At 43.3% G+C, this 24,938-nt stretch overlaps 1 protein-coding gene across 2 annotated transcripts in view; it reads right to left on the reverse strand.

Moving 5' to 3' along the window:
• The window catches only part of SUCLG2 (succinate-CoA ligase GDP-forming subunit beta), a 322,226-nt gene that overhangs the window by 136,192 nt on the left and 161,096 nt on the right, over positions 1–24,938 (reverse strand). The window contains exons 2-3 of one of the 2 annotated variants that reach the window (XM_053299291.1): positions 12,044–12,124; positions 11,804–11,894 (exon numbers count right to left, since the gene is read on the reverse strand). In XM_053299291.1, the coding sequence (XP_053155266.1) occupies positions 11,804–11,863 (60 nt within the window). In that variant the 5' untranslated portion in view covers positions 11,864–11,894; positions 12,044–12,124. Of the gene's footprint in view, positions 1–11,803; positions 11,895–12,024; positions 12,125–24,938 lie in introns of both variants that reach the window. The other variant, XM_053299290.1, reaches the window with a different exon arrangement.

The raw sequence follows: 24,938 nt of genomic DNA on the forward strand, positions 1-24,938 counted from the left end.
GGGAACAATGGGGAAATTGTGTGGTAAGGCATGATGGAGGCTACCTAGCATCCAACCCACAAAAGAAATGGGCAAGCGAACAATTTTTTAAAAATCACCATTCCCCAACACCCCATAGGTTAAAAAATTGTTAAAATCGCCCACTTGCCCTTTTTTGTGTGTGGATTGGGAGGTCAGTAACACCCATCATGGCTTACCACAACACTTGGTGTCCCTAGGAGCTACCCATGGGGAACAATGGAGTGTTGTGACTTTCCCCATTGCTCCCTATGGCCAGAACAAGCTGCACTCACAGAGGGCACACACAAGTTTTGCATTGCAAGTGCAATGCATTTTGCAACCCTGCCTTGAAAAATACTGCAGAAGTGCACAGTAAAAGGGAATCTGCGTGGTGTAGTGGTTAGCGTGCTGGTCTAGGGCCGGGAAGACCCGAGTTCAAATCCCCATTCAGCCACGATACTAGCTGGGTGACTCTGGGCCAGTCACTTCTCTCTCAGCCTAACCTACTTCATAGGGTTGTTTGAGAAGAAACTCAAGTATGTAGTATACCGCTCTGGGCTCCTTGGAGGAAGAGCGGGATATAAATGTAATAAATAAATAAATAAATAAATAAATCAGAACACACATTTAAAAGACAGTCCAAAAACGGCCAAAAAAGAATCACTGACCCAGAATCCACTGCCAGCCACAGTGCCTGCACTGTAGTAACACCACTGGCATAAGTTGCTCTCTCTCACACCATGATGACCCTTTATGTTACTTCCTAGCATACCCTTAGCATCAAGCATAGCCATAAGCTCAAGTAGAGCAACTTCAGTCACATTTTTTGAGTGAGCAGACCTTGCAACACAGATTGCAGAGCAGACCAGAGAAGTAAGTGAAGCACAAGTTAGTCTCAAGACCAGATATGGAGCCCATCAAAGCCATCACCAAGAAATATCACACAATATAAGGGCCTCCCTCCTTCAGCCAGCACTTGATTTCTATGACCAGCCAAGAAGCAAGGAGATTGCAAGTCAATCAGAAACCAGTGCCAGAAAACCAATCAGCAAGGGAAAAACAGGCCTCCAAAAAGGGTGCTCAAAATGTCAAAACATTTCAATCAAAATGGGGTTGTTCTGCTCCAAACTTGAAACAGGCCCTTTATTTAAAGAGTGTTTGTTTCGAGCACCAAACACTTGAAATGGCCCATTTCAATATGTAATAATAATAGTAAATAATAATAATAATGATAATAATAATAATAATAATAATAATAATAATAATAATAATAATAATTACTGCTAAACACCAGTCAGAAATCGAATCACTGCTAAACACTGTCCGTATATTCAGTAGCGATATAGCAATGGAGTTGGACTAGACAATTGTGCTGCATTAATAATGAACAGAGGGAAAATAACAAAAACAGAAGGAATAGAACTGCCCAATGGAAGCAAGATCAAGAACCTGGAAGAGAAAGAACCTTACAAATACTTGGGCATTCTCCAGGCTGATAACATTGCACACACTGAAGTTAAAAGAAAAATTGGAAGTGAATACATCAGGAGAGTCAGAAAAATCCTCAAGTCCAAACTCAATGGCGGGAACACCATACAAGCCATAAACACCTGGGCTATACCTGTTATTAGATACACTGCAGGAATAATAGACTGGACCCAGGCAGAGCTAGAGACGCTAGATCGTAAGACCAGGGAAATCATGACCATCAATCATGCTCTGCACTGCCGCAGTGATGTAGATAGGCTCTACCTCCCTCGCAGCTCAGGTGGAAGAGGAATGCTGCAAGTCCATCAAATAGTAGAGGAGAAAAGAGGCCTTGAAGAATATATAAGGGACAGTGAAGAAGATGCACTTCAAATGGTCAAGAACGAGAAACTATTCAACACCAATGAAACAAAACAGGCCTACATGAAAGAACAAGTCAAGAACCGAGCAGAAAAATGGAGAAATAAGCCCCTGCATGGTCAATATTTACACAATATAAGTGGAAAATCAGACATCACCAAGACCTGGCAATGGCTTAAGAATGGCAACTTGAAGAAAGAAACAGAGGGTTTAATACTGGCTGCACAAGAACAGGCACTAAGAACAAATGCAATAAGAACCAAAGTCGAAAAATCCACAACAAACAGCAAGTGCCGCCTTTGTAAAGAAGCAGATGAAACAGTGGACCACCTGATCAGCTGTTGTAAGAAGATCGCACAGACTGACTACAAACAAAGGCATGACAAGGTAGCAGAGATGATATACTGGAACATCTGCAAAAAATACAAGCTACCTGTAGCCAAGAATTGGTGGGACCATCCAATTGAAAAAGTTGAAGAAAATGAAGATGTAAAAATATTATGGGACTTCAGACTACAAACAGACAAACATCTGCCACACAATACACCAGATATCACTGTAGTCGAGAAGAAAGAAAAACAAGTCAAAATAATCGACATAGCAATACCAGGGGATAGCAGAATCGAAGAAAAAGAAATAGAAAAAAATCACCAAATACAAAGATCTCCAAATTGAAATTGAAAGGCTGTGGCAGAAGAAGACCAAAATAATCCCAGTGGTCATTGGCGCCCTGGGTGCAGTTCCAAAAGACCTTGAAGAGCACCTCAACACCATAGGGGCCACAGAAATCACCAACAGCCAATTACAAAATACAGCTTTACTGGGAACAGCCTATATTCTGTGACGATATCTATAACAATTGACAATAAAATTCAGCCATCCCAGGTCCTTGGGAAGGACTCGATGTCTGGATAAAACAAACCAGTCAATAACACCTGTCTGACTGTGTAAACAAGAAATAATAATAATAATAATTTATTATTACATTTAATAATGTAGTATTATTACTATATTAAAGTTGCAGCTTTTAATAATGTAGTATTATTACTATATTAAAGTTGCAGCTTTTAGAGCTGCTCAGCATGATCCTAGGATGACATCAAAGGCCAACCTGCTGGCTGAGAAGAGGAAGTATAAAGGCCTTCTAAAGGAAAAGAAAGCACTTGCCCTAAGATCTCTGTGGAAGGACCTCTTTGAGGCAGCTAAAGGTGCCAATGACTCTAAGTTTTGGCGCTTAGTGAATGCACAGTGGCGCACCCACTCTCTTAATGCCAGCTGTGCAGTACCGATGAATGATTGGGTGACTCATTTTAGTGATCTTTATAATCTCGGGGAGTTCGCTTCGGCTTCTGGGAAGTTGGACTTTAGCTCTGTTCCAGGATGGTCCCCAGTTACGGTACTGGAGGTGGAAAAATTAATAGGTGAAATGAAAACTGGTAAGGCCCCAGGATTTGATGGTATTAACCCTGAGGCTATCCAACTGGATATTGAATGGTGGGCCCCTGTGCTGGCCAGGCTCTTCACCTATATAGACTCCACTGGACAAATTCCGAAAGAGTGGAGTACCGCTGTTATAGTGCCAATAAGGCAAAAGAAATCTCCCCTCGAATTATCGGCCTATTTCACTATTAAGTGTAGTCAGCAAGCTGTATGCCAGGCACCTTTTAGTAAAACTTCATTCCTGGATGGAGGACAAGAGTGTTTGGGGGGATGAGCAGGCCAGATTTAGAACTGGACGATCTACCATTGATCAGGTCTAAAAAATAAAATTAAATAAAATTAAAATGTAATAATAATAATAATTTCGACGTTGAATCATTTATTCAACGCTTATGAGACGTATGAGTGTCCCCCCCATCAACTTCGCAACGCCTGGACCAATATGAACCAAATTGGGTACAGTTGTAGGGACACATAGGGACACCTCTACGGCATAGTTTGTGATGATGTCATCCAAACCGATCCAAGATGGCAGATGCATAAACCTTTGAGGTGCAAGTGGGCTAACTTGTGAACTACCTAACTGATTTGAACCAAATTTGCTACAGATGTAGGGACACATAGGGATGCTCAAATGGTATGGTGTGTGATGACGGGATCCACTCCAATTCAAGATGGTGGCTGCATGAACATCTGAGAGGCAAGTGGGCTAATCTGTAGACTGCCTAACCTATTTGAACCAAATTGGGTATAGTTGCAGCAAGTGACATACATGGAAACCTCAATGGCATAGCTTGTGATGATGTCATCCACACCAATTCAAGATGGTGGACACAAACCTTTGAGGTGCATGTGGGCTAACTTGTGAACCGCTTAACTGATTTGAACCAAATTTGCTACAGCTGAATGGACACATAGGGATGCCCCAATGGTGTCGTTTCTGAAGATGTCACCCACCCTGATCTAAGATGGCAGATGCATAAACTTTTTGAGGCACAAGTGCACTAACATGAGGACTGTCTAACCGGTTTGAACCAAATTTGGAACAGCTGTAGTGAATGACACGCAGGGACACCTCAGTGGTTTAGTTTGTAATAACGACATCCACCCTGATCCAAGACGGAAGACACATGAACATTTGAGGTGCAAGAGATCTAACTTGTGGACCTCAATTTGCACTAAATTTAGTCCAGATGTAAAGACAGTGAAAGGAAAGCAGGCTGATTAGTTCTTACAAGAACAACTTGTTATTGCTTGGAAAGGTCTGAACTTGAGTTCCTGTTTGAATTGTTATATGAACTATCTGCACAGTCTGACTTTTGCAGCAGAGACACAAGTGAACAAGTGATAGGATCTGAATATTCCTTACTTTGTTTTATTTGCTATTTTCCCCTTTTTACTTGCCCTAAGCTTTCAAAATGGGAAGGGCTATGAATTTCAATAAATACACAAATAAATAATGTTCTACATTTAGACATTCCCAATTACTGAAGGTTGCTGTAATATCCTCTAAGAATTTAGCATTATGGGGACAAATTATCTTTAACTAAAATTTTAGCAAGGTTAATTCTGATATTGCTTGGAGAAAAGGGGTCAATAGCAGGTTCTGATAAGCATTAACTGTCTTTGCAGATAACCAGGTTCTCCAAATGCCATGATGCCGTAAGAGAATTTTATGTAAACCTATAAAATAGCTGCCAACTTCTGAAGGAGCCAGGGGGAGCTCTGTTTATTTAAGATAGATTGATCTTGCACCATTTAAGTATTACTGCAGGGAAAGAAAAGTCTTTACTTTCTAAAGCTCATTTGTTGATAAGGACACCTCTGTACTGTGGACATAGATCAGGATGTGATTCTTCTCCCCTCCAGTGCCCCATATAAACCTGGGAATTGTAGTTTCATGGTGCTACTGAGAATTCTGTGTTTGAGATTCCTATCTCTCTCCCAGAAAAAACATGGGCATTGGTCATGTTAAATTGTGTGTGTGGTGTGTGAGAGGGAGAACAGCCACATCCACCTGTTTATTTCCCACTGTAAACTCTTCACTGTTACACGTTACAACACATTTTCTTTTAGAATTCCAGCAATTAAGGAGAACTGGCTCTAAAACCATACTTGGCTAACAATGCAGGGTTAAAAACAGGATGCTGCATAGTAAATGCTGTGTACTAATTTAGTACCCGATATGGTTCTGCACTTGCAAGTTCCAAAAAAAGCTATGAAGATGAAACAACTAAGGGAACAAATAGTATCAGGGAATAATGAACAACTGAGTGTGTTTAACCCAGAGAAGAAAAATTACACAATGAAAAGCTGAAAAGAAACATGCTGTCAATATCCTGTCTTTAGGAGAATAACAGAAAATAACTTTATTGTTCATAATGCATTAATCTAAACACATTTGTGATCAGCGAGGAAGGGCAAGCTGCTGACTTAAGAATATAAGAACAGCTGTGCTGAATCAGATCCAAGACCTATCTAGCCCAGGATCCTGCATAACACAGTGGCCCGCCAGATTCCCCTGGAAAGTCCACAGGCAAGAAGTGAAGGCATGTCCTCTCTCGCAGTTGCTCCCCTGCAACTGGTATGGAGAGGCTTCTTGCCTCTGAGGTTAGAGATGGCGTATAGCCACCAAACTTGTAGCCATTGACAGAACAGTTCTCCATGAATTTCTCTAAGCCCATTTTAAAGCCATCTAAACAAGTTACCATCACCACATCCCGTGGCAGAGAATTCCATAGATTAATTAAGAAGTCCCGCAGAGAGGGAGAGGGAGAGTCCATCCACTTACCACCTGGTCCTGCCTGGAGTGAGAGACCAGGTGGGTGCTGGGGTTCTTTCTGCTGTTGCCTGCCTGCTTCTGATTCCCCTGTAGCCTCAGGGTAACATCTGTGGGAAGTGTGGGCAGGATGGGTACCAGCCCCTGAGTGATTCAGCTGTTGCTCAGGTCACCTGCTCAGTTTTGGGCTTTATAGTAAGGCTCCTTGTGGTGGTGGGGTCGCCATTTGGGAGAGAACGAAGGTGAGGGATAGAGGGCTTCTGTTCAATCAGTTTTAAGCTGTTTTGGACTTGGTTGTAGTTGTTGTAAAGTGTTTGGGTTCATCTGGAGGGGGGGGCAGGGGGTGCCTTCACTGATATGGGGCAACTGTCCTGGTGGTGGTGGGGAATAGAAGAAGTAACGTTGGCAGGTCAGCAGGCCGTTCCAGGGGGAAGAGTAGCCAGAAATTTAATAGCTGTCTACCCTGCCGGCTGTCCTTCCAGCTCTTTGACCTCGGGGAGCACAGCCAACAACCCACATAGGCTGACCCTGCCAAGTTGCCAGGTTGGTCCAAATGCCAGGTTGATCCCAAATAAACCTGAACTCATCCATGATTTGATCATGGGTGAAGGGGCCGACCTGTTATATAATTACCAAGGCACGGTTGGGAGAGCCTACTCGTCCAGTTTGGTCCCAGCTTCTCCCTCCATGATATTCTGTAGAGGAGCAGGTGAGGGGACGTGGGCGGGGAGGTGGAGTGGCTGTGGTCTATAAGGATAACATCTCCCTTACCAGGGTTCCTGTTAGGGTATCGGACCATATTGAATGTGTGTACTTGAGTTTGGGGACCAGGGATAGATTGGGACTTCTGTTGGTGTACCGATTGCCCCGCTGCCCAACAGAATCCCTTACTGAGCTCACGGACTTGGTCGCGGAATTTGCGCTGGAGTCTCCCAGACTCTTGGTGCTGGGGGACTTCAATGTTCATTTCAGGACCAATCTCTCTGGGGCAGCTCAGGAGTTCATAGCAGCCATGACAACGATGGGCCTATCCCAAGTGCTCTCTGGACTGACACATATTGCAGGTCACATGCTTAATTTGGTCTTTTACTCTGATCAGGGTGGTGCTCAGTAGGTGGGGACTCCTGTGATTTCCCCATTGTCATGGACGGACCACCATCTGGTTAAGGTTGGACTTACAACCACTGCTCACTTCTGCAGGGGCGAGGGGCCTATTAGAATGACCACCTGAAGAGATTATTAGATCCAGTAAGATTCCAAGAAGACTTGGAAGGATACAATGTTGGCTTTGCTGGTGATCCTGTTGATGCCCTGGTTGAGAATTGGAACCTTGGTCACCAGGGCAGTAGACACGATTGCTCAGATCCCCCCGGATCCCTTTTTGAAAATTGGAGTCACACTGGCTACTTTCCAGTAGCCTGGTACAGAGCCTGATTGTAGGGACAAGTTATATATATATTGCTAGGAGATCGGCAATTTAAAATTTGAGTTCCTCCAGAACTCCTGGGTGGGTGCCATCTGGCCCTGAGATTTGTTAATTTTTAGTTTTTCAAGACAGTTTAGGACATCCACTCTCATCATCTCAAACTGGCCCAGTTCTTCGGCTACTAAACCTGAAAAGCTCAATTCCAGAGAGGGTATATGGTCAGTATCCTCCACCGTGAAGACAGATGCAAATAACTTGTTCAACTTCTCTGCAATCTCCTTATCCTCCTTAATAATCTTTTTCATGCCTTCATCATCTAAGGGGCCAACCGCCTCCCTGACAGGTTTTCTACCTGTCTCAGCTGATAGATCCTAAAGACTGAATTTGTCTTCTTTGCAGCTGCATCACTCTAGTGGTGTTTGCAGCTAATGTGTTTCCAACCAATAATAAAAATGCTCATATTTGGTCCCCAAATGAGTTGACACTTGCCTCCTACTTTAATGTCATATGCAAATTCCATCAACAAGCTTTTACATCCATCCCACTCCCCCAACCACAATTAGTCATTATTAAAAACTGCCCACATGATTAGGTCGTTTAAGCATTTTCCCAACTGCACAGGAGTTCTTTATAGATAAGCAGCTTCCACATGGATTGGGGGAACATCTAAAGCACACTTCAGTACACATTTATTTAAACAATTTAAACATACAAGCCTTTCATTTCCTATCAATCTATCCTATCAACTTTTTAAAGTCCTTAAAGACTCATTTTTTCAGTTTTAATTTTTTTAATGTTTTCATTTTTGTTGTCCGACAAATATTTCTATACCACTTTTCAGCCCCTTTGCTCAGTTAGCAGGGGTTTTTAATTTGCTTTATAGTGTTGTAATCCATCCAGAGAAGGAAGTCTGGTCTACAAATCTGATTTAAAAAATACATAATAAATCTTAGGGAAAAAGCAGGTGCTTGTTTTTCAAACGTATCCATCTAAAAGTGGATGTGCAATATTTCGATGTGAAGCACAAAAGCAGTGATTTTCTGCCTGTGTCCTGGAGATGGTTTAAATAATAACTGGAGTGTTAGCAGGCAATTAAAAAATATATGGGTGTTTCCATACACCTAAAACATGACGACAGCAATCCTATGTGCAATCAGTACATGTATGCAACGTCCCCTGAAATAAATTATATTTTTTAACCTACAACTGGGTGGATGACTGTGCATGGGATAGAATTTTAAAGTCAAGAATGCTGTTTTCTAATCTGCTTACTGCACTATGTGTTGAGCATAATTTAAGCATTTTGTTCCTGCTTTTTATTCTATATGATGAACAGCTACTAAATATTAACTGCTATTCACCAAGCCTTCATTTCAGATGCTGAAGGCTTTCACCTCGAAATACATCAACCACACTGAGCACACTCTACCCATGCTTTCATCTAGTAAGACATTTGGTGTTGGTTTTAAAATGCCAGGAACTCACAGAATCAGAGAATGCTAGGGTTGGAAAGGAAGTTGGAGGTTTCCCAGTCCAACTGCCTACTCAGTGCAGGAAACTGCTACAGCCTCCCTAACTGATGACCATCCAGCTTCTGTTTCAAAGTCCCCAGAGTAGGAGCAGAGTCCACCACCGCACATGGGAGACTGTTCCACTGTCAACCAGCTCTTACAGTGAAGAAATTCTCCCTAATGTATAGCCTAAATCTGCTTCCTTGCCATTTCAACCCATTGGTTCCAGTCGTGTCCTCAGGTGCTTCTTACAACAAGTCCGCTCCTCATTCTATGTGACTGCCCTTCAGTTATTTGAAGAAGGTAAGAGTCTTCTCTTTTCCAGGTTAAATATACCCAGCTCCTTCAACCATTCCACAGAGGACTTTGGTTCCAGACCCCTTACCATCTCTGTTGCCCTCTTCTGAACTTGTTCCAGTTTTTCAATGCCCTTTTAAAAATGCAGGGCCCAGAATTGGACACAGTAGTCCAAGTGAGGTTTGATCACCGCAGAATAGAGTGAAACTATTATTACTTGGTATCTAGACGCTGATCCGATCTGTATGCCCATTATGGCCCATTCCCAAAATGGCATGCCATAGAACTCTGGAAGGAACAGCAAACTGTAAGACTGGACTAATTAGATTAGAAACCGGCATAGGAAGCCAGAAAGTTCTTTTAGGGCATATGCGTGGATTTCTGAGTCCAAACTGCTTTTCAAATAATTGCAGAACTGGCTTTCCATGTGGATGTGATGTAGAGAAGGAATGGATTTTGCTGGAAGAGAGCTAACCAGGTTTTTCTCTGGATTGTGGCCAGTATCTGTATCATTAGTATGTCCACTGGGGGTTATGCCCTGGTGACTTCAAAATGCAATTTACAAGTGTATCTCATTTTCCGGCGGGCAGGTGGGTTTCCCTTCCTGCAGTTTACCATGGATAATGAAACTGCGGAGAATGAGGCATTGAATCCTTTGGGGAGTGGGGGGTTAGGTTCCTGCAGGGCAATGATAATAATAACTAGCTGACCCAGGAGCAGAGCATATGTGTTCCTAATTCTCCCTTTCTCCCCTTCCAGTTTGGAGCTCAGCCAGTTCTCCTCCCATCCATTCAGCCAGTCTCTGTCACCACCCTTTCCTCCAGCTGCTCTCATCCTTGTGAGGAAGCCGGGGGCCATCTTTTCACTGCCTGATCTGCCACTCACAGTGGCACTGCGTTCTCCTCCTTGACCTCCCTTCCCCCTGCCAGATCTCATCCTCCTCGCAAGGAGTGTGGTGGCCCATTTTTGTTGGCTGCTCAGCTGCTCGCAGTGGTGGCACCAACTTCTCCTCAATCTCCAGCTGCCTCCCTCCCCCCACCAGCTCTCGTCCTCCTCACAAGGCCATCGACCCCATTTTTGCTGCATGCTCGGCCATTCACAGGGGCCCCTCCTCCTCCTCTTCAGTCTTCCTCCCTCCTTGCCAGCTCTCGCAACTCTCGTGAGAGCTGCCACACATCAGATTAGCCACGGGTATACCTTAGAAAACTATATATATAGATGATGATGATGGTGATGATGATAATGATAACAACAATAATAACAACAACTTTATTTGTTAGCTGCCCCATAACAAATGGTTCTCTGTGCGGCTCACAACAGAGGATTAAAACATACAATAGAAACACATAATATTAAATAATAACAGATTTAAAATAGTAGAAATAGAAGCCAAAAAAGTGTCATATCGTACTCTGCAGGTCTCCAATTGTCCAGCCATGCCCCTCAAAACCCCCGTTTTGAGGATTTTCTTCAATACATTGCAGGGGTTTTTTTGTACAGAAGAGCCGCAAAATTTTGCTTCTTTAACCAAAATAGTGGCCAGAAATTACCTTGGAGTTCATATCGAGCCATACAGCAACCACAGATATGTGGGTATATTAACCCTTTGTATACCCGCAAAGGCCTAAGTTGGGTGGTTGTTTGTGGACCACAGATATGAGAAACCGTGAATAGCAGAACCGCTTATAGCGAGGTCCACCTTTACTCTCCACAGAAGCAGCCTTTTGCAGCTGGTCTGTGCTTTACTTGTGGTTTGTACAGTTCTTTTCTTCTGTGTGTGTGCTTGTGTTTTGATCCTGCCATGTTAGATACAAATCTACACACTACTGTAGTCCTGTTAAGAACTATAAAGCAACTGATGTTTTCCATATTTCTCTGTATCTCTGCTGATAAGCAATTGAGATTTATGTGCTTGTGTGTTTGTATTTTGATCCCACTCATTAGCTACAAAGCACCCTCCCAGCTCCAGTCCCAGGAACCACCAGCCATCACTGATACAAAGCTATTTTATACCAAAGCAGACCTGTGGTCAACCTAGTTAAGTACTGTCTACTCTTCTGCAGACTTTTAACTTCTTCACCACCACTCCCCAAAGAACTTATTCATCCCTGCCCATTACTCTCACAACCTCTGAGGTAGACTAGACTGAGAGACAGTGACACTACCTTGGTTACTCAGCCAAAGTGAGGATTTGCATCTGATTCTTCATGCTCTTGGTGTTGGACTAGTCCTAGTCCAACACTCTAATATGCCATGCTAGCTCTCTAGGTCAGGCAGAAAAAACTTGCATGGAATCGGTTTTCTAAATGGATACATGAAAATCATTTTAGGTAATGGCAAAGGGAGAAACAAAAAGGATCCGTCACATAATCAAGGAATCCAGTAGAAAGAAAATTAACATCTATAAATGCAGACCTGTTGCATAGTGGTATATGTTCCATTCTCAATAGCTTCAGGCATAATCTATGTTTATTCTTATGTGCAGGTGAGAGACACTCTTACCTTCTTAACTGTAACACCACCCTTTGGTGTTTGCTTAGTTGTGAGATTGTGCCCAATCATCTGTTCAGCAAGCTGCTCTACCACTTTAGGGCTATAAAAAAAGAGAGAAGAAGAAAATTGTGTGTCACTACATAGGGGTGTGTGTGTGTGTGTGTGTATGTTTAAAGGCTTCTCATTCCTTCGAAAGGCATTTTTATCTTGCTGCAATTTCTGGAGCTTACTCTTTAGTTAGATGCACACCTCCTTTCAGTCCACTGCTGAAAAGACCTTTTCCTCTTCCTCCAGCTAGGATTTGGGCCTTCAATACAATCTCCGTAGCCTCTGTATATGAAAAGGGGGGGAAAAACCCTTGCTGTTATATTGTCAAAATTACATACTGAACTGCAGTAATGGTTAGCTAAATTTGATATATGAAGAACAATTTTCAAATCTTCTATACAGCCTTGTATTAATGCCAAAATGACAATTACTTCACGTTTTAAAAAATACATTTAAAAACAAACAACAACTTCAGCTGAGCAAAGCAATATAACTTAAACATTTAAGAATTCGGTCACTCATTAGGATTGTGGGTTTGGCTTCAGCATATAGCCATAACCTCAAAAACATGTTCCAACATACAGATAAAAACTTATGCAATGCAGGTGGTGGAGAAAGAATAAATCTGGGGGTGGGAGGAGATGGTATGAAATATAAAGATCAGCAATTGTTGGTGCAAATATTGCCATGATAATTAAAGCTCAGTATCAACATAGACTTGGATCCAAAAAGCTACTTTAGGCACATCCTTAGCCACCTTATGGCGCAGCGGGGAAATGGCTTGACTACCAAGCCAGAGGTTGCCAGTTCAAATCTCTGCTGGTATCTTTCCCATATATTGGAAACACCTATACTGGGCAGCAGTGATATAGGAAGAAGCATCATCTCATACTGCATGGGAGATGGCAATGGTGAACCCCTCCTGTATTCTACCAAAGACAACCACATGGCTCTGTGGTCGCCAGGAGTTGACAACTCGGCGGCACACTTTACTTTTAAGCCTTGGATACTCCCAGTTTGTTTATTGTTCTTCTTTGAATAGTAGACTTCTATACCAGGACTCCTCAGTTTCAAAAAGAATTTGCTACTTGATATTGAATCACCTTAAGAGGGGCAGTGGGGAAATGCTGGACAAACAAGCAGAAGGTTGCCAGTTCGAATCTCCACGGGTACTATATTTGGCAGCAGCGATATAGGAAGATGCTGAAAGGCATCATCTCATACTGTGTGGGAGGAGGCAATGGTAAACCTCTCCTGTATTCTACCAAAGAAAACCACAGAGCTCTGTGGGCTCCAGGAGTCAAAATCAACTTGATGGCACATTTTACCTTTACATAACATAAGAATAGCCCTGCTGGATCAGGCCCAAGGCCCATCTAGTCCAGCATCCTGTTTCGCATAGTGGCCCACCAGATGCCACTGGAAGCCACAGGCAGGTGTTGAGGGCATGTTCTCTCTCCTGCTGTTACTCCCCTGCAACTGGTACTCAGGCATCTTGCCTTTGAGGCTGGAGGTTGCCTTTAGCCCTCTAACTAGTAGCCCATGATAGACCTCTCCTCCATGAAGTTATCCAAACCCCTCTTAATGCCATCCAGGTTGTTGGCTGTCACCACATCTTGTGGCAGAGAATTACACAAGTTGATTATGCGTTGCGTGAAAAACTACTTTCGTTTGTTGGTCCTAGATTTCCTGACAATCAATTTCATGGGATGATCCCTAGCATGGAATTGGTCTTTTTCACAGCTGCTACACATTGAGTCAACACTTTCCATGAGCTTTCCACCACGACCCAAAGATCCCTCTCCTAGTCAGTCACCAACAGCTCAAATCCCATCAGCATATACTTGATGTTGGGGTTTTTCATCCCAATGTGCATCACTTGCCAACACTGAACCGCATTTGCCAATTTGTTGCCCACTCACCTTTACTTGATATTGGGCAGTGGAGGGGTTGACTTTCAAGATACACAAGCACACACTCACTTTGGGCATGAAAAACTAGTGATGTAATCATTTGGGTTCAGGTCACAGTTTCTAAAATGCTGCTCATAACATCCAACACCTCAATGAGCTTTTTTAAAAACAGGGAAAAGTAACATCCAAAACATTCAGAATTCTAAAGGTTTAGAAATATGCAGTAGTGCCACTCCTACAGAAAACTCTGGAGACCTAATCTAATCAGATATTTCAAGTGATTTTTCTTTTAATTCCAGTGATTTATTTTCTTAAAAAATGCCAAGACACAACCTCTTAGACCCATTCCAGCAAATAGGCAGTGTAGTGCACAGTCAGCAGTAACAAAGCAATAGGCTTGTGCCCAATGAAATATTCAGCCAACCTCCGAGTATCACTATCGAACTTACAATCAGTTCTGCAGAGCTTCAGTTCTGCTTTCCAACCATGTGCTGACACATGAACATTGGAACCCCACACAAGGGTGACATGAGCAGTGACAACACAAATTCTTCTTCAAATGAAAAGAATAAGCAGGAGCAGGATGAGAGGGCTGGGAGTGCCATTCATTGATTATTGGGGAGGGGGACTTTTTAGGGCCAGCTTGAGCTTTTGGGGTACCTTTGGCAAGGTGATGATCTACTAAATACACTAGCAGCTGAGACCACGGCGGTAGCAACAAGCAAGAAACACAACTGCTTGGCCAGCTGGAGAAGAGGAGGAATCAGTGCCAAGGTAGCAGCGCATACACCAAATGAGGGAGCAGTGGGTGGACTCAGTCTCAGCATCATGAAGAAAGGGCAGGTGAGGGTGCTACTGCTGCAGGCCTGCCCAACAATGCCAACTGCTGATGGCATTCTGCTTTCCTTCTCTGATTTGGCAAGAGAATATTTGGTGTCTGAGGTTCCTGCAGTTTGGGGGCTGCAATTTCATCTAGGCTCTGCTGCCAAGTCAAAATGGTGCTTCTCCACCAAGGAAGTCCGAACAGGAGAGCGGGGGTTGCCCAGCTGCTGCTTGGCCCCAGCACCCAGAGAACTGAATGAACAGCAGGCAAGCCAAAACTCATCGCATTCCTGAGTGCAGGTTGAGCGCTTGCTTGGTCATGGTGCTTGGAGCATCAGCTGGGCAGAGTTCAAACTAACATCCCACCGTCCACCCCCATCTGCCACAATCTGAAGCACCACAACCAAGCAGTGGCCATTCCTGCTCTTGCACAAGAAAGGGAGGTGAGGGAGGGGTCCATTTGGCCACTGCTCATCCAAGGGTACTGTGGACTAGATTCTCTGATCTTGAGTAGGAACAAAGGCAGAAGGCTTGCTTGTTTGGTCCTGTGTGGCCAAGGCACTCAGAGTCAGAGAAGGGAGAGCTATCTCTAACTATTGAGACAATCCCTGCCCACTTATTCTGCTACATGGTGGCTGGGGTGGGGAGAGGCTGGGGCTCATCATGCTTGTCATATGGTGGTGTGTTACAGTTACTATGGAGACTGTGGTGAGCTAAATTACAGAAGGCTGCAAAATGCATATGTGTATAAAGGGTGGGGGTGACAAAGGTATGAAAGATTTGAATGGCTATCATGCGGGGCCACCTTAAATCTGCTATGCCTTTTTATTACAAGCAATAAAGTTTAAATAGGAAAAATAAATTATGTTTTCCTTTCCATGCAGCCTCTATGATATGTATACTAGAATATATCTGTTTTCCAAGCATTTACTTTTGATATATATCATTTTGAACCTTAAATCCTTCCCCTTGAAGCTCTGTCATGCATTCCAATACAACCCGTTCCCCAGTCCCAGCTTTTCTATAATTCATGCCACCCAAAAGGCAGATAACAAGGAAATTTAAATGCAACAAAAAAATTCCAGTTTTATATTTGCGTTGTCTAAGAATACAAATTATTAAGATGAATTTAAAAATAAATCACTTTCCAGGCAACAATAGCAAAAGCCAGAAATTGCTCAGTCTGCTGTGATAAAACATCTATTTTGGCATTGTTAATGGATGCTACGAGCATTTAATTAGATTACTTTGAGTCGCTAACCATCCCGACAATGAAAGCCTTGTATGCACCATGATAAGTGCTGTCAATTATGACTGCGATCATTACCCTTTGTGCCACAGGCTCTTCAGGCCAAGTCGCTTGTATTCAGAGCCTGCATGCTGATTACTTTTACTTGGCAACAACAAATAAAAAGGGAGAGAGGAGAATGAAATGGCTGTTTGGTGTTTTTGGTTCTGTGTGTCTGTGTTTTTAGTTAACCTGCCAAAAGAGCATCGAGGCAGCAAAAGAACTTGCATGGAAACAAGTGTGAAAGACATAAATAAAGTGCACTAGGACAGGAAGCATAACTATGTAAAGGTTAGGCCTAAAGTACTAATCAATATAGCGACTTAGCAGAACACTTTACAAACGGGTTCCTGACACCTTGGGGAAAGTGACACAAAGTAATTTAATTCCACAGTTATTTGCCCAAGCTCTGGAAAATGAAGTAAACCAGCCAAATCTTATTTTACAGTAACCAGGCCTGATGGTTTAGTATTTACCAAGTTGATTCATTTCTCCAGTGTCACTGCTTCCGTTTTATTTAAAGATCTGATTTCTAGAAAAGCACTCACAACCAATTCCTAGGTTTTTTTATGTTGTCTCCTGACTGAATTCCCAGATCACATTAGGAAAGAGTACCCCACACAGGAAATTTAATTGTATCTGAAATATATACATGGTTTTACTATCCTTGCAGGATAACGCTCTAAGTAGCACCGTTTTCTAATAGGTGCTACTAATTTTCTAATTTTGTATGGAAATGAAATAAGTTGGTGTTCTAAAAATGACATTAACATTTGGTGAACATCTATCAAAGCAGCTTCACAAATCTATAAAGCACTCCAAGAGTTATCTCTATCTTATGAGAAGTGTGTGTGTGTGTGTGTGTGTGTGTGTGTGTGTGTGATTCTGAGAAAGAGTGAGTGTGTGAGCGCACATGCACACACTTTGGGAAGGACTAATCCAACCAATGAACTGTCATGTTAATATTTACATTCATGATCCCATGGATGTACCACAATGTAATATAAGGCAGCATTCTCAACACAACCTCACTTTGCAATTAAGGCCTCTCAGTCAATTCCTAGTCACATCTACTAGCCAATAAGGATTTAGTGTGAAATTCATTAGAGTGTTTGCTCCATTGCTTCAAACTAAAATCAAATTAGTAAGCTTAGTCAGAGGCTTGTTAAAAGTGTATTGGTTTTGTCACTAATTTAGTCATTAAGTATTGCATTGTAAAATTCAAAGAATACATTATCAGCCATGGAAAACTTTCCTAAGAATGTACACTTTTCATTACAACAAAGGGATGGTTTGCTAGCCACTTATTTATGCAGAGCTCCACTCTATTGAAGGTCAAGTGCACAAAATCCTTGTTCAAGCATGTGCGCTCAGAGGATCATGTTGTGCTGGCTGGCTCTGCCCCATTCAATGTACCCAACATTCACAAACTGGACACCCTGTTTGCAGTTTGGCCAACCCCAACATGACACCTGTCCACTCCAAGTTTTAAGTATGTGGATAATGTGATTCAGATCTATGCAGTCCAGATCCTTTGTGGAAAAACGACATCCAATACATGGATGGTGGACATTTTCCAGTCCTATCCCATGGCACAGAACTAGAGGCGCTCTTACCCCCCGGACCTTGGGGGCCCAGTCCATGGCCTCCAAGGACCGAGGGGCCTCCAAATGGACAGTGGGCCCTCCTGCAGCCACCCCGTGCCTGCTCTGCAGCTCCATTTTCTTTTTCATAATTTCAGCCGCCATATGTGCAGCCATATGTGGAATTATGACAGGTGGCGGCCGGGTGGTGAGCCAAGCAGGCCTCTCCTCCTAGTGGCAGCTGGAGCGACCGCTGGGCCGGACGGACAGGCCCAGCAGTTGCTCCAGCCACTGCTGCCATGGGGGGGGGGCTGCTTGGCTCACCCCCCTCCCTGGCCGTGCACATGGTGGCTGAAATAATGGTGGGGTGGAGGTTTGGCATGGTGCAGTGGGCACAAGGTGCAGGAGGCCCCCAAAAGTAGGATTAGGGTGGGTCTCGTGGCGGGGGTCATCTGGGCGCCAAATTTACCTAGGTGCGCCTCTGCACAGAACTGACAAGGTCTGGTGGCTAATGAGACAAGATGGCAAGAGAGAGTTGGCCAGGACAGCACCATGGGCTGGATCGCGGGACACAAGGACTGACAACAGACAGCTCCTAATGCTGAGTGCACTCTTGCTGAGTTTCCAACTCTCTGCTTGGATAACAGCAGTTTTAAAGAGGCAGCCCTTTGGCCTGGCATCTGGCACTCCTCACCACCTGATCTTACTGTAGGGTAAGAATGGCAGTACAGTCCCCAAACAGCAAAGCAAAACCAGTTTGGTGAGAAAGCAGCAAAGCAAGAGGTCTTGAGACAGTTTTTTAGTAATGAAAAACTACAAGGATTTATTTAGAGAAATCGTTACAAACAAATGTGAAAAAGCCTACAGCTTAATTTCAGCTGTAGCTCATGGCTGAAGAGAGAGACCAAAACAAAGAGCCATCTCTGGAGAGACAAAATGGAGACTAACACTGGAAGAACAAAGCGGGGGGGGGGGGAGTCTAGCACTTTTATCCATGACCCTACCCCCAGTGGTCACTATAAGACAGAGCTGATGCTGCCAGGGTCCTAGCTCCAACACTTAACTTGCCTATCACTGATGCTGATGTGCAGAGATCAAGGAGCAGGATGGAAGGAGAGGAGCTGATGCCTCAGATATCACCAATACCTCAGATACCAAGGATTCGCTCTGGGGCCTTTAGGGTCTACGGGCACTGACTGGAAGGGCAAGACAGCTCCATCTCTGGAACTCTCTCAGGCTCCAGCCCCATGTCATGACCTGGGATTGGATACAGTGCCAATCCCGCCTCTTCACATGTAAGTAGTCGGGGCTGGAGTTATGAAAGGCATGCTGAGCAGGCAAGGCCTGCCAGTGCAGTCACACATCCCCTGCATAAACAACATCATATCCATAGGGGTTCGGTGAATAGCTTGTTAAATTATACTTTTAAAAAGTCCTTCCAGGGTTGAAGAACCACCTCTGTTCACGGCCAGTAAGATCATCAGTTGGACAAGGAGGATTGTTTCCAATGGCTGGAATCTGAAGAACTGCACAAGTTCTGCTGGACAGGGCACTTTGGACGAGCGTTTCTCAAAGAGCAATCTGCCATGCCTTCTAGCAAATTATTTGTGCAGTTAGGAGGACTTCCAAAAGCAGTTTGTGATGTGTCTGGGTGGGGGAGGGTAACCTGCTCTTTTAAGGGGGGGGGGAAACACTGAGAAGTCTCACTAGGCACACCATAGCTTCCTAAAGTAGTTCTTGCATCCTGCATATTAATGTATACTACTGAAAAATATCAACACATCACAATTCTGATTCTACTTACATTAGGCAGAAAGTAACACAGGTAGTGGCCTAACAGCCTTCCACATCTTTGCACAACATGGTATGCAAGCTGCTGCCATCTGACAAAGGTGAAAAGCCCCCACCTTGGAAGTCAGAGGTGGGTGGGGAGCATCCCAACACTTGCATCGTGATTCCAAATTAAGATGCATATTGAGAGAAGTAGGGACGTACCAGGGTATTGCTGTATTATATGTGGCCATTGTGCAGAAGATTATTTGCAAGGAGTTAAGAGATCCTTCATTGGACTACTCTTCTATAAATTGGGATTTACATTGGACTTTCTTCTTTGAGCATCATGACAGTTCTGGACATTTTGATTTCTATGAGGAATACATGAATAACTTCTATGGTCCAACAATTTTGGACATTTATAGGGTTTTTTTTGTCTCATTCAAATACATACACACACACACACACACACGCTCACGCCATTAATGTGTTATAGATCTTATTGAGATAAACCTCTTAATATGGGACTATAGAGCAATGGTTTTATGACAGGTTCCGATATATTAAATGAAAACATATTGTTTAATAATACTGCCATTCCATATATTTGATCAGAAGTGCAGGACTCTTTGTGGGTGGTTATAGTATCCTGGTGAACCCTCCAAAGGTTTCTGTTGCTTCCAATTTTAGAAGCTGCATTGTTAAGATTATCAGAGTGCCTTGGTCAGAGAGTGCAAGTTGCCCTGCTACACTTTCCTATTTTGCAGCAGGAAAGAGAGATCGTGGGCTTCCTGGACCCCTGTTCAGCAGAGGTGCCCAGATAAACTCAGCTGAGCAATGGCTAGACATGCAGGCTCTGCACCACCCTTTCTCATGGCAAAAGGAGACAGTGAGGACTTTCTAGGTCTCTGCTCAGCTAAAACTTCTGGAGTGCTTTAACCAAGCACCAACCGAGAACCCACTTTCTCATAGTAAAGGGAGGCGAGGGACTTCCTTGCTCACCACTGAGTCAGCTTGCACACAGGCTGAGGTAAGAACAGAAGAAGGCAACTACAATTCCTTGGCTTGGCGACCAAAGCCAGGCAAAAACTGGGGACTCCTGGTTACTAAAAGGCAGTTCAGGACCCTAATAAAAATAAAATAAAATATACTGTTCAACAAATGTTTTTAAAAAGCTATATGTAGCAGAAGTAATGGTTAAAAAAAGAAATAGAAACAGTTCTCTGTCCCAATGGGGCTCACAATCTGAAAACAAAAACAAAACACACACAACAGCTGCTGGAGAGACACTATGGAGGATTTAACAGGGACAACTGCTCTCTCGCTGCGAGAGAGCAATCTCTTTCCCCAGTTAGCAGTGGTCTGTATATCGGTACTGTAATGCTTCAATTAGCAATAAACAAGACTGGCAAATAACGATAACCCAGTTTTGCCTATTGTAATGTTTAAAAGCAGCAGATTTGGCCACCATCACCAAATGCATTGGCCATACCTAGGTTTAGCTAACAGAATGCTGTCTAAACAGGGCTGCTCGTGAAAAGTGGCTTGAAATTTTAGCTGGTGCACAACACTGCCGCCAGATTATCATCTGGTGTCGTCTGTGGACCAAATCACTCCAGTTTTGTTTGAACTGCTCTGGCTCCCAGTTTATGTTTCAGCCATTGTTTGTCTACTGAGTGCTAGGAAGGGTTCTACATTTGGTACAGCAAATGCAGCTACCTGAACACTCTTTATGCCTTTGCAAACAGTTGGAATTGCCCCATCCTTTCTTTAATGAAGCCTACTGTGAAATAGGGTGAAGTGGAAGGAGAGCAGGTTTCCATGGGATATCTGGACTGCAATACCCTTAAAACTTTCCCCAGATGAAAAGGCCACATCACTTTTGCTAGAGAGTTTCTCAAAGAAACATCATTTAGTGTGCCATAATAATTTTGATGAAAATAACATTCACATAAAAAAAACTTTGCAAGATGTGTCTTTTCACAATACAAGTAACTGTGATCAGAAAGGAGAGGCCAAAAGGCCAAAGGTGTGAGAGAAAATGAGTGTTAGATGTCATCCTTCAGGCCTTGCAGCTGCACAGTTCATTTCGATGGGAACTAGGTGAAAGATGCTTTTGAAAGATTGTGTCCAATTCAAAAGCCTTGTGTTCAGTCTAAGGCTACCGTCATAGCAAATGAATTAAATCTACACAGTGCAATTCTTTCAAGGGAAAACACCTTCAGTATTAGATTTTACAATACATCTCCTTGTGTTTTAGTGTTGTGAATACAAATTGAAGTGCTGCACCTTGAAATTGCAACAGGACTCCATACTATAATGAAAGCTTATTGTGAATCAATAAAAATTGGACCTATTTAAGGAACTATGATTGCTCTGGTTCACTGGAAATGCCTGCAGCAGAAATGAGCAGCTTGTTTTCAGCCCACTGCTGTGTATATTTAACTTCTGAATTCTTGATCACGAAACAATATGGTTGGATGGGAATAGAGATTGCACTCCTGATGTGGGATTACTAATTTTATCTACCTGTGAGTTGCTCTAATATTCTATTAACACTGATAGGGTTTAAAGGCTACATTAATATTAGTAAAAGGAATATTTTACTCCATACACAGATAGCATTACATCACACGCCAGCATTATTGGGCTGTTCAAATATACTCTTGTACTAAAACAATCAAGCAACTATCAAAACTTATTTTAAGAAAGAAAAACCTTCCCATGAATACATTTTACAAGACACGTCCAAATAAAACCACAACCCCAATACTGTAGTTTCATGCTAAAAGCAAGCACACTGTCCTGGGAACAATGAATAAGCATGTATGAAGAACATTCCTATCAAGAACACAACTCCTATATTTTCTTTAGAAGGTATTCCCAAATCCTTCTGGGATTCCTTGTTCACATAGGCAGGAACTAATACATATGAAGTAACCATCTCTGACTCTAGAATGGATTTGTCCGCTTCCCCTGCCTTTCCTTCCTTTTTTTTTTTTTAAACCTACCCATGATCTTCTGTTTCTAGCACAGGATAATGCTCATCTCCATGCCATACAAAGTGTCATCTGCTGATTTTTGCAAATCAAACTGTTATTAAAAGGACTAGAGCAGGCCAAGAAAGGCCAATTTTGTTTATTTGCTTATTTGGTCTGCTGGCAACCATTATAGATCTAAAGTGCGTGAGTGTGAGTGTGTGTGTTTCTATTTGGTGCAGCAGGATCAACATATGGTCTCTACTCTCCCCTTTTAAGCAAGATGTTTATAATCTCCCTTTTTCTAATCTCCCTGTTATTCTGATTTCCCTTTTTAAAAGAAAGGTCATAGAGAACGCATGGTGGCTGTGCAGCTGCAAAGGGTCTTGGATGACATGGATTATCTAGAGTCTTCTAGACCAGGCCTGCACAACATGCGGCCCGCGAGGCCTTTTTTCCGGGCCCCCGGGACTATTTCCTCTTCCTCCCCCTGCTGCTTAAAAAACACCTCCTCAAAAAAAATCCCAGCCGCTGCACGGCCGCGGAGATGGCTGCGGGTGTGCAGGTGTTCTTCCTTACCCTCCCCCACGGCAGCAGTGGTGCAGAGCGGCAGAAACCAGAGCGACACTCGGGTCTGCCATTTGGCCCGGTTTTGCTTCCCAACTGCAAGGTGCTCCTGCGCAGTTAAGACTCTTAAGTCTCTCTCTCTCTCTCTCCCCCCCCCCCCACCAAGACTGCTCCATTCTCTCTCTCTCTCTCTCCCCCCCCACCAAGACTGCTCCATGCTCACTCTCTCACCCACCCACCAAGACTGCTTCATTCTCTCTCTCTCTCCTTCTCCCTCTCCCTCTCCCAGACTGCTCCATTCTCTCTCTCTCAGGCCAAGCCTCCTGCTGCATCCTTTCCATCTTTCTTTCCCCTTCTCCATTCTTTTCCAAAATTATGAGAAGAGGTTCTCATTTTTTTCTCCGTAAAAGTGTTCCATGTTTTGTGTGATGATTTGGCAGAGGTGGAAAGGAAGAACAATGCATTTTATTATGTATTTTGTACAGATTGTATAATATTTATATTATTAGAATGAATTTTAATTCAACTTATTTCATATTAATTTAAATCAATCTTGGCCTGCCAGAACATCAAAAGTTAAATATTGATTAAATTCATTTTTTATTCATTTCACTTTAATTCAGTTGATTGGTTGGTTGATTGATTGATATTAAGTGTTACTCTAATCATCAGCACCCTAGGAATTGACCTCGGCCCCCATGAACCAAGTCATGGTTGGTTTCGGCCCGCCAGGTCAGTTGAGTTGTGCAGGCCTGTTCTAGACCCGTTTCAATCTGGCGTCCGCTCTGGGTTTGGGACTGAAACTGTCTTGGTCAGAGCGACTACAGAGGTGGCCAACCTTCACTGGGGACTAGATGGGGCTCTGCTGGTCTTCTCAGTGGCATTTGATACCATTGCTTCTGTTTGTTTTTTATGGGGGGGGGTGTTTAGTGGTGTTTACTGTTTAACTAATTTTAAGGTTCTAAATGTGATTTTATGGAGTTTTGTTGTATTCTAACTTTTGTAAACTGCCTTGGGATGTCTTATGAAAGGTGCTATAAAAATTGAATGAATGAATGAATGAATGAATGAATGAATGAATTAGACAGACCATGGTCTCCTTCTGGATTGCATCTTGGGTACTGGGGGTAATGCATTAGAATCATTCCAGTCCTTTTGTGAGAGGAGATTTCAGAAGGTGGTGCTGAGAGACTTCTGCTTGACTCTTTGGCCTAACCTGCAAGTCTCAGTCTTGTTCCCCCATGCTGTTTAACATCTACATGAAACTGCTGGGAGAGGTCATGAGGAGGTTTGGATTGAAGTGTCGCCAATATGCAGATGACACTCTGCTCTACCTCTCTTTTTCACTGGATCCTAGGGAGGTGGTGGATGTACTGCACAGCTTGAGGTGTTGATGGACCCAGCTCTGAATCTGGATGCTCAGGTGGTGACGGGGGCCAGGGGTGGCTTTGCACAGCTTCAGCTAGTGTGCCAGCTCCATCCCTTTCTCGAGAAGGCAGATCTGGCCATGGTTACCCATGCCTTAGTCACGTTTTGGCTGGATTACTGTAATGCGCTTTATGTGGGGCTGCCCTTGAAGAATATTCAGAAACTTCAGTTGGTGCAGAATGCACTGTCCGGGTTCTGTCTAGAGAGAGACAGAGAGAGCTGCACTGGCTGCAAATTTGTTTCTGGATCCAGTTTAAGGTGCTGGTTGTTACCTTTAAAGCCCTTGGTGGTTTGGGTCCTGAATATCTAAAGGGCTCCCAAGGGTTTCTGCCCAGCCAATAAGGTCATCAGAAGGGGCTCTGTTCCATGTGCTGACACTGAAGGAGGCTCGACTGTTTTGCACACAGGACAGGGCCTTCTCCACAGTTGCCCCCAGGCTCTGGAATGCTCTCCCAGTGGGTGTCCATTCTCTGGTGTCTGTGGTTGCTTTTAAAAAACAACTGAAAACGCTTTTAAAAGCTCAAGCTTTTACCCACTAGGAGTTGCCAATCTCCCCTTTCCAGCTGCTCTGTTTTTTTTTTATGGTTTTAATTTATTTTAATGTTATTTTATGGAATTTTATTGTATTAAATCTTGAAAACCACCTTGAGATGATTTAATGAAAAGTGGTATATAAATCTAACAATAAGTAAGTAAGTAAGTGGAGGACTATTCTGGACTGTTTCCCTTTTGGTTTTAGGGATG

The sequence above is a fragment of the Hemicordylus capensis genome, chromosome 2 (genome assembly GCF_027244095.1).
Source record: "Hemicordylus capensis ecotype Gifberg chromosome 2, rHemCap1.1.pri, whole genome shotgun sequence".
NCBI classification, from domain to species: domain Eukaryota; kingdom Metazoa; phylum Chordata; class Lepidosauria; order Squamata; family Cordylidae; genus Hemicordylus; species Hemicordylus capensis.